This window comes from Humulus lupulus, chromosome 3, assembly GCF_963169125.1.
Source record: "Humulus lupulus chromosome 3, drHumLupu1.1, whole genome shotgun sequence".
NCBI lineage: Eukaryota > Viridiplantae > Streptophyta > Magnoliopsida > Rosales > Cannabaceae > Humulus > Humulus lupulus.
The window spans coordinates 6,061,204-6,071,502 of NC_084795.1; the positions used below are offsets into that span (position 1 = coordinate 6,061,204).

Genomic DNA, 10,299 nt, shown 5'->3' on the forward strand with positions numbered 1-10,299 from the left:
ATCGCGCTGAAAATTACTCACGGGTCGAGAACACCGAAAGCCCACCAATAAAATGTAAAGTGAAAATCTGAATTCTCATATATATATATATATATATATAAATATAAAAGTGTTTTTTCTTTTAATTTTCTTTAATGGTTGGAAATAAAAGTGACGACTTACTGTGCTTCGCTGTGAAGTTGGAACGATAACGCAGCCGTTTTATATGGACTTTGAAACGTAAAACTATCGATTTGGTGAACATGGACGCCGCCAATTACTAATACTTAAGAAGAACGTAGTTAACGTGTGAGACTTATATCACACGTTCATTAATAACCCTTTTGTTTTTATTTTTGTGAATAGTCTAAAAAACTCCTAAGAATTTGGGAAATCTAAGGAAATTTAGTACAAAATATAGAGAAATATAATAGTAATATAAGAAAATACTAACTTCGCCCATGAATAGTAATATAATAGTAATAAGGAGAATTTGGGAAAATACTAGTAGGGATGAAAATTTTCCTAACAGGGATAGACCCGCAAGAACTTGCCATTAATGGGGTAAGGATGGGGTCATTTTCTTTCATAACAAGGTTATTTAATTTTTTATTTATTTTATTTGTGATTTTATAGTGTATTAGTAATTTTTTAAAGATTTTTAATTTTATTTTGAACAATATTTAATATTTCATTGATATAGTGTAATATATATTAATTTTAAGTAATTCATATTTTTTTAGTTTACTTTTTAATAAATGGGTATCCAACGGGAAATATGTGGGGAAGGGGATGGGGATAGGGGGAGCATCTCCGCAAATTATCCGCCCCGTTTCCATCCCTGCTAAATACACCATCGACTTCTGTATTTTATTAAATGATATATTTCAAACCGTGTTTTTACAAAATAAATTAGAACTGTATCCTAGGCTTGATTTTGGTCAAAATAATTTTAAATATCATCTTTCATTCTCAGTTTCTCCTCCTTGACCACTTTCTTCGATTATCTGAATTCATCGCATCACTAACAACTTAAGAATTAATCTTATAAGTAAAAGTATTTTGACCAAAATCAGGTCTAAAGTATTATTTGGACATATTATAAAAACACAAGGTCCGAATTATCATTTAACAAAACATAAGATTCGATTGTGTATTCAGAAGAAATAAAAATACAAATAAGAACAAAATAGTATTTTCGGATAGTAATAATATGGGGTTGTAAGTAAAACAACTGTTTCCAAATTCCATATTGTGAGTGCAATTATTGGAAAAGTCTCTTCCCATCTCGACCCGAACCACACGTAGTTGTTGATCCCATTGGAAAAATATATACACCGCGTAAAATATTATGGAATTTAGTATTACAAATTCATATGGTAAAGAACTATTCCAATTAATTAATTAATTTGATTGTTTTCGTATATGCATTTATTATTTCTTTTACGTACGCTTTACGTGAAATGGCATAGCTAGATATATAGCTAACTAATATTCAATAATTGAAAAACTACGAAACAAATTTCGTAATCTGTCGTTTTATCGATTGTTTTATGTGACATGTGTGTCATTAATTAATAATGCTATACATAACGAAACATGATAATTATATGATTAATTAACTAACTAACTAACTATATATATATATGTACATGTACATGTGTGGTTAGAGTTGGAGTGGAAAAGAAGCAAAAGCTAAACTCGATCTTTGCCTTTTTTTTCTCCTTTTCAAACGACAACCTCACTCGACCATGGCTATGTATGTGGTTGAGATTATAGAGTAAGGTTTTTTCGAAGAAAGAATTTTGATATAGGGATAATATATATATATATATATAAATACGTATTTTTATAAAATTGTCTATTTTTTAAAGTCATTTTTCACTCTACCTTAATTTTAATCATTTTTTGCAAAATGACATGACACTCCAGATAACTGATCGAAAATTTTCAGACAATTAGTCGAAATTTAAACTGTTGGTCGAAATTTTAGACAAATGTTATTATGTAAAAAATTATCAAAACTAAACCATAATACAAAATAATTTCAAGAAATAAGACATTTTCACCCATTACTCTATATAATATTAGGTTAATTTCTTAATATATAGTCATTATTAAAGGATCAGACATTTTGAAAAAGAATTACAAGCTATATATCATATACATGTACGCAACATTTCACCAAAAAAGCATTTAATAAACTGAGTTATTATTAAACAATCATTTTTTATTTGGCTTATTTCTTGTGCCATTTTGTTATCATTGACTTCAATATATATAAAAAATAAAAAACTATTTTTTTCATTGCTTAAACATGTATACACTTTTATGCCAAATTAATATATATTTTTTTAATTAAGGGTAGTCTTTATTTATTTATTTTTTTAAAAAAAAAAACTATGTTTGTTGAATAAAATTTTAATGGAAAATCTATATATAAAAAAAATATTAATTTAATTACTTTGGTGTCAATTATCAAACTTGGCACATCTTTTTATCCTTTTTAAAGGCTTTAATTAACATCTCACCTTTTGAAACCATAAAAAGTGACTACTTGCGAGTTTGCACTTAGTTTTTAGGAATTACTTTATAATTATCTAATTTTATGATTAGTTAACTAAAATTAGTCATGAAATACATTTAGTTTAATATATCTACTTTTGTAATCACATTTCTCATAGTATTATTTAAAAGTTATAGTTCAAGTGATAAGTATTTGAGAAGAAAAAATAGTATAACATGAATAGCAACTAAAATATTGGATATAAAAATAAAAAATATAATATATTGCTACAAACGAGAGATGAACACTTAAAATGGATACCCAACTTAATTTTTCCTAGTTTATGTATATATGTTTTCAAAAAAAAGTATAATAACATTGAGATGTTTTCACAATACGTCACTGCTACAAATAACTACAAATAAAAACTTCCAAGTCATCTTTTTATGATCACAAAGAATAAAGTTAAAATTGTACGTATTGTATAATTGTGTATCAAAATTGACATGGCATAAAAATGGTTTACGTCGATTTTGTTGCAATTTACATATTAAAAATCTCATTCTTGTTGCCAAAATTGAAATGTAAATGAGTTTCTCTGTTGATTTTATTTTTTTGTTAATCAATGTGTTAGATACTCTTCTACATTGTTGATTTTGATACATTCCCCGTGGTCTTCCTATTTTATTTTATTATTATCATTTGAGAAAATAATAAGAATTTCATTACATGGTAAATCAAATATAGTCATGTTAAAATTGCTCAAAGAGTCTCTCATAAAAGATGACTAGTATAAGCTTATACATCAAGCTGTTAATAAAGTAAAACACTCCTAAGAAGAAAAACATTACAAACTCCCTAACTAAAATTTTAATAATTATATTGAAGCGAACAAGTTCCCTTATAATTTCCAACAAGCCAATTCAGGGAGCAAATAAAAAAAAAACAACAACAACAACAACACTAGAGGCGGACCAAAATGAAGGATGCAAGCACACCAAACGATTACTACTATCATTCATCATCGACTCTCTGATCACTACATAGTACATGTGTCATACCACTACCATCTAAACCTTCTGCCATTACTCGGCCGTAAAACACCCAATGCCACTAAATTACAATGTAAAAGGCCTAAATGTGAGATATTCAATTCTCACCGTACCGTTAGACCCAAACAATACCAAGGTGACGAGACACGATGATGAAGGCTCCAACCGGCAACTAGGGTAGGGTGTAGAGGCTTATTATTAGAGGTTGATCGCTAAAAGAAAAGGAAATAAGTTTCTACATAACAAAATGAAGCAACTCGTCATCAATATAGAAGTAAATTTGCTCCCTCTAGCAAAAATATTATCTCCCATAATTAAGAACTTTTAGTAAACTTACTTCTTTTTCAACATTCTTAATGTTATATTGTTTTTTTTTTACAAATGTTATATTGTTTTTGTTTGTTCTAATACTGATAATTTTGTTCAAATCTACTCTAAGTTGATATTTCATAGTTTTGAGCTTTTCTCTTGATTAATTTGATTTTGTGTTTATGTTTAAATTATATTTATTTGAACTTATTTGCTTGTAGATTTAGTATAATTTTAAGAAAAATTGTGTCATTTGTTAGAAATTGTATATATTAGTTAAATATGTTTAGAATTATGATTTAAACTATTTGTATTTCAACTGGGAATTAATTCTAAGGGTATTTAAAAATATATATTTAAATTTGGGGAGAATTTATATATCAAAGAATTTTTTTGAGAAAATGGTCTTAAAAATAGCACCACGTCTGTTAAATCCTCTAAGCTTCTTATATTTCCATAAAAATTTCTATTATCTCTCTTTCTAATGGTCTGTCGCTATGAAGATGGGCTTGCCTTTTTTGTTGTAATTGTTCGATGAATAATAATATGTGCACTTAAAATATGCACATAAACATTACACATAGTGATGTGGCAAACTAGCTTAACTAATTACATTTATTAAAACTGAGACCCATTGTTTTAAAAAACACTGCCACATCACTGTGTGTAATGTTTAAGTGCAAATCTTAAGTGTACATATCATTATTCTTGTTCAATAGCTAATTTGAATGAATTAGCTTTAAAAGAAAATACAAATATGTTTATACATTAGATTAGTATAAGAATAACTTCACTTATTATATTTTTGCCCCAAAAAGGAGAAGAGAGTAAACTATAATAGTTTAATTCGTTTAGGAGTTACTTTCCTTTTTCTTTTTGGTATTTATTTCCAAAATTATTGCCTAAAATTTTTAGATGTATTAATTTAATGTACTTTATGTTAGTGAAGGGCTTCGTCTTAATAATTATTCAAAGATGCTTGAATTAAATAATTAATTAGTTAATGATTATTCAATCAATTGAAGGGGGAAACTGTCTAGGAATCCAATTAAGTAATTAAAAACTTAAGAGTCCAAATTAGACTACGAAATACAATTTTGGAGAGATTTTCCAACTCGATGGGCGTCACTATCACTAATTGAGGTTGAATTTATAATTAATTTAAGGAGTAAATTGAGGCACAACACTCCTCAATTCTCCTTCCCCAAATATTACTCTCTCAGAGGCATTCGTCTAGTTAGCCAATTTTTTTTTTTTTTTTTGTTAAATAATAATAAAAAAAATTATAAAAAAGGTGGTTTTTTCTAGTGTATTCATTGGTTGACCAGTCAACATACTGCCCCATATAGTTTTAGGATCATCAACTATTTCCACGTTGACTTTTTCAAAAATGTTTTTAGCATAAATGTGTCTGCCAATTTTATGATGTTTAGCAATTTTTATTGTTTGAAACAAAAATTGAATTTTTTTGGTAGGAGTATTAATTTTGATACGATGGTGTACATTATAATTATAGTAGACATTTTATTTATTTTTGAAAAATTACGAATATTATAAAGTACTAAAAATAAGGTTCAAATACTTTTTTTTTATACACATGTAAAACTATTTGTTTGAATCCAATTTTTAGTATATTGAATTATTCAAAATTTCTAAAAAATTAGTAAGATATTTACTGTATCTACATTATATATTATCGTATAAAAAATTGAGTTATACCGAAAACGAAGAAAATGCCCAATCAAGTTTTTGAGCTTAAAAAAAGTAACACTTAAGTCTTTTTTATTGGATTTTAAAAAAAAAAAATTGTAAGAGAGTGGACTTTTATAAACGGCAACTCAACTGCCAAAGGAAGACCGTGCCACTATATACTCTTACTTGCTCCATTGGACAAAGCTAGCCTGGCCCAGGGAATGGGCAACGTCATTAAAGGCTCTAGGGCAATGATTAAAAGAAATAACATTGAAAGGTTTTATAGAGCTTATAAATATCATCAAGGACCACACCTAATTCAAAATAAAGAATGATCCTACTATGAATCACCTATTACACACTTTGAAACAATATGAGTGCACACAAATAGAATTGAAACCTAGCTAGCCTTAAACACAGAAGAAGTCCATACAAAGTAGGCAGTTACCTCATCTAAATGGAGTTAAGATTGACTATGGACCGATCCATAGTCGATCCCAACTCCCACCTAGCTTCATACGTATGGCATCAATTGCTATATCTTAGTTAAGTTTTACACAGCTAATAGTAGGGGACACCACGATGAGCACTTAAAAACATTCTTGGGGAAGACCTTGTTGGGCGACAGTATAAAGCTCTGAGTTTCTCAATAGTTGAATGAGAAAGGATTATGTATCGAATTGGTCGCTGGAGTTTCTGCACCAACAAGGCCTTGTGGGACTATGTATCGAATTGATCGCAGAAACTTCATCGATCAAATCAATACGTAGTCCTCCTTCGTCTAATTATTCTCAACACAAGCTTTTTAAATATTTGGAGGAACTAACCTGATAAGATCCTCTTTAAATATTTTTTTATTTTATGTAGTTTTAAAAAAAAATTGTAGTATGTTAGTATCATTTTAATTAAAAAATAATATTTTGGATAATATTTTGAATTATAAATATTGTGTAATATTTTAATTTTTATGTAATTCACTTTTATTCATAGTTAAAATTTCAATTTCAATTTTGAAAATAAATAAATAGATTATTCTTCTTGTTATGTCCCAACAAGAAATATGTAATGGGGTCGTGTGGATTGGGACATGAGGACCATTCTCCACAAAATTTCTTCCCCTTCGACATCCTTAGCCGCCATAAGAATTGTACCAAACTATTTTGGCTTATTTTGTATGAAAATAAAGAAAAAAAAAACTACATTATATAAAAGTATTTATAAGAGAGTTGCCATATTTTTTTTAAGAAGAAAAAAAAAAGGGTATGGAGCAAAATGACCTTTAATGTTGTGTGAAAGTAAGTAAATGTTCATGTTTTTAATTTTGTAGTAAAATAGCATAATCATCTATTTAATATCACATATTACCAAATATACCATTTAACAAATTACTATTTTATTCTAAATATTTTAATATTATGGTATATGTATATTAGTTTTGTTTATTTAGTTTTTATTTTAAAATTATTTTGATTTTTTTTCGTTTTTTATGAGTTGTTGAATGATATAGCATACCACAAAATATATATACTGAGTTGAAAAATAATATACCATCAAAACTTACAAAATTATTACTAAAAAATGTATATACTATGCTAACAACATTATATACCACCATTAAAATGTATATACCATGATACAAAATTATATACTACCACTATGTATAATAAAATAGAAATTAAATATCACAAAAAAAAATTTATATGCTATACCACAAAACACATATACACTAATTGAAAAATAATATACCAACAACTTATAAAAAACTTAAAAAAATCAATATAACTTTAAAATAAAAACTAATTAAACAAAACTAATATACATATATTACTATATTAAAGTCATAAATAAATAAATAAATTATAAAAAATGATAATTTAGGTAATTAACAATGTAAAATTGTCATTTATCTACAATTTAAAAAATTAGGACATTAACTTCTTGATTTATTTTAGGTCATTTCCTATAACTCCTCTAAAAGGAGAGAAAAGTAGTTTCTTCTATTTTTTACACATTATTCCTTACAAATTCACATATTAGTTTGAATCATTGACAATAAAAGTTTTAACACATGAAAAGATGTCTCCATTGCATGATTACAAGCACTAGACATTAAAACCAAGCAAATCCGGGGCTATACTCAGCAAAGGCTGCAATGTATTGGGATGAAATTTCCTAGCAAAAAGGAAGCAAATTGAGCTGATTCTCCCATTATAAGTACAATTAAACCCATGCCTTATTCGATTCAAAAACGCCTCAGAAACATATCTCTTGGTAAAAGTACTAGGATGTGGACCATCTCTAGACCAATCAACCCATGTGATGCTTTCATTGGAGGTCAGATCAGGGCAAACCTTATTCACCAATGTTGGTAAATAGTGTTCGTCCATGTAACACGGAGGGTTACAGTGCTCCACAAACACCGAATAGTACCTCGAGTCGGACACTATCTCGACGGCCAATCTCCTTTGGGCCTCGAACCACTGCGAGCCCTTTCTCCAATCGGAGAGCGAGATGGTGGGCCCCATTTTGTGGTTGTACCTATAAGAGCAGAAGAGGAATGAAATTTAGAAAGTGGAGAAGAATGAATGTTTCGATAATAAGAAAATTTTAGAAAGTAGGATCATTGATGATTTCTAGACATACAATGGGTTCGCTAGTGAAGTCATATAAAATATAAGATATGATAAGATTGGAAATAGGTGGAATAACTTATGGTCTTATAAATGAGCTAATATTCAAACATCTATTCGATAGGAGACGTTTTATAGTACCTGCCTCGACCCCTACGTCTCGGGTCGTCGAATAAGCTCAAGAAACTTTGGTTAGAGTTGATAAGGTGGGTATAGATTGTGGTGAAGTTGAAGATGGGAATGCATGTTTCAGATAGTAATATGAATCTCTCATTCGAGAAGTCTAATAGGGCGTTTGCTAGTAGTCTTCTCTCTGCGTCTACCATTGTCTTTTTTCCCCATTCGACACCCTGCAAACCTAATTTGTTAGCTGTGTTAAAATTAAAAGTAATGTTAGATACACACTCAATTTGCACATATTTTTTTTACACACAATGATGTGTATTTAATTTTAGTCATAAATATTTTTAAGTGGGGGCTACATCACTTTTGATTGTGTAGTTAAGATTAAATACACATCATTGTGCGTAAAAAATGTGTCACGATCATCAGTCTAAAATTAAAATAAGTACACTTTTGAACATAGTTATTTACAATTTCTTTTTGGGTAGGTAACCATTTGGTACCTTGTATTTTTGCAAAGTATCATTTTGGTACTTGTGTTTATAATAATATTCATTTGGTACCCAGTATTTTGAAATCGTACATATTTGATACCCTGTATTTTAAAATCATACATATTTGGTACCTTAAACTCAAATTTATTTAATTAAATTTAATCAATTATATAAGGTCCAAATTTAAATTTAATTACTTAATTACATATAACTAATGACAGTTTGATAATATTGATAAAATTGTATCTATAAAATCTGAGTCTAGGGTATCAAATATGTATAATTTTAAATGCAGTATACCATATGAGCATTATTGAAAACAGAATATACCAAAGGGATACTTTGCAAAAATATAGGGTACCAAATGAGTAAATTCCCTTTCTTTTTTATCAAAAATAAAAATAGAAACGACACAAGAAAACATGTTGAAAGCTTAAAATGAGTTTATACTATTACGAATACGATTAACTATAGTGTTGTTCTTGTTTCTGACCTGGCTTGGTATTCTACGCTTGTAGAACACTGATGATTCTGGTGGTTCCAAGGCATAATCTGGTGATGTATGAAGATAAATCGAATAGAGACCTTGATGTCCCTTGAAAAACCTTTCCCAAAGCGGTGCCAAAGGCAGTTTTCCTTTTGTTAAGAACATAAAAGCCATCTTTGGGGTCCTATTGTATGGATACTCAACGACGTGGGGCATCATTGAAGCTCGCCAAAACAGCTCCTCATCGCTCATGGAATGTTGTAGCTCTTTAGGAGCTATCCAATCTCCCAATTCTATCACTCTCCTTTTCGACAAGTCAAACGACAATAAATCAGAATTGGAAGGTGTGTCGTTTTGGAAATGGGAATTTGGTGAGAGTGATGAATGTGTATTCAGCTGAGGAAAGAAAGTGTCGTCTGGGGAGCTTAGGATGCTTCTGATACGATCGTGAATGAAGAGTCCCAGAATCAAAGCGAAGAAAGTCATCATCAAAGAGAGTATGACTGTGGTTCTGATATGAAAATTGTTTAAGTTTGCTTCTCTTTTGATGCGTATTGAAAGGTCATTTAAAAAGACTGTTGTTTTACTTTCTTTCATCTCAAATCGAAAGTGTTTTAAGGCTATTGAACGAGGGAGAAACTTTTGATTGTTAGAGAATTGCTGGGAACAGAAATATAGGGATATATATATATATATATTCTTTTAAAAAACAAGTGACACATGAGAAGTGACTTCTAGTGCCTTGAAAACGCTGTTGCTAGGCCTGAGTGCATGACTGTCATGCGTAGGGTTTAGAGAAAGAATTGGTGTTTTTTAACGTAATTTTAGTCACAATAAACACAACTGGAAACAAAGCATGATTAGAGAGAAGGGTTAAGAAAAAGTTGGTTTCCTTTTCAGGTGAGTAACTTGTGACGGTGTATCAGGTTTTAAGGGTTGCTTAAGATCTATACAATGAAAAAAATGTTATAGAGAAAAGAATTTGACCAACAAAACTTTATTTGGAGATGGGATTTTGGTGAGAGTG

General features: G+C 29.1%; 1 protein-coding gene across 1 annotated transcript; it reads right to left on the reverse strand.

The window, feature by feature from the left end:
* Nucleotides 1–7,486: 7,486 nt before the first annotated feature.
* On the reverse strand, nt 7,487–10,198 carry LOC133821929 (glycosyltransferase BC10-like). The gene is made up of 3 exons (XM_062254111.1): nt 9,279–10,198; nt 8,310–8,518; nt 7,487–8,076 (listed from the first exon to the last, which is right to left on the reverse strand). Exons 1-3 carry the CDS (start codon nt 9,867–9,869, stop codon nt 7,641–7,643), a joined length of 1,236 nt encoding a protein of 411 aa, XP_062110095.1. The 5' UTR covers nt 9,870–10,198; the 3' UTR covers nt 7,487–7,640.
* Nucleotides 10,199–10,299: the final 101 nt, after the last annotated feature.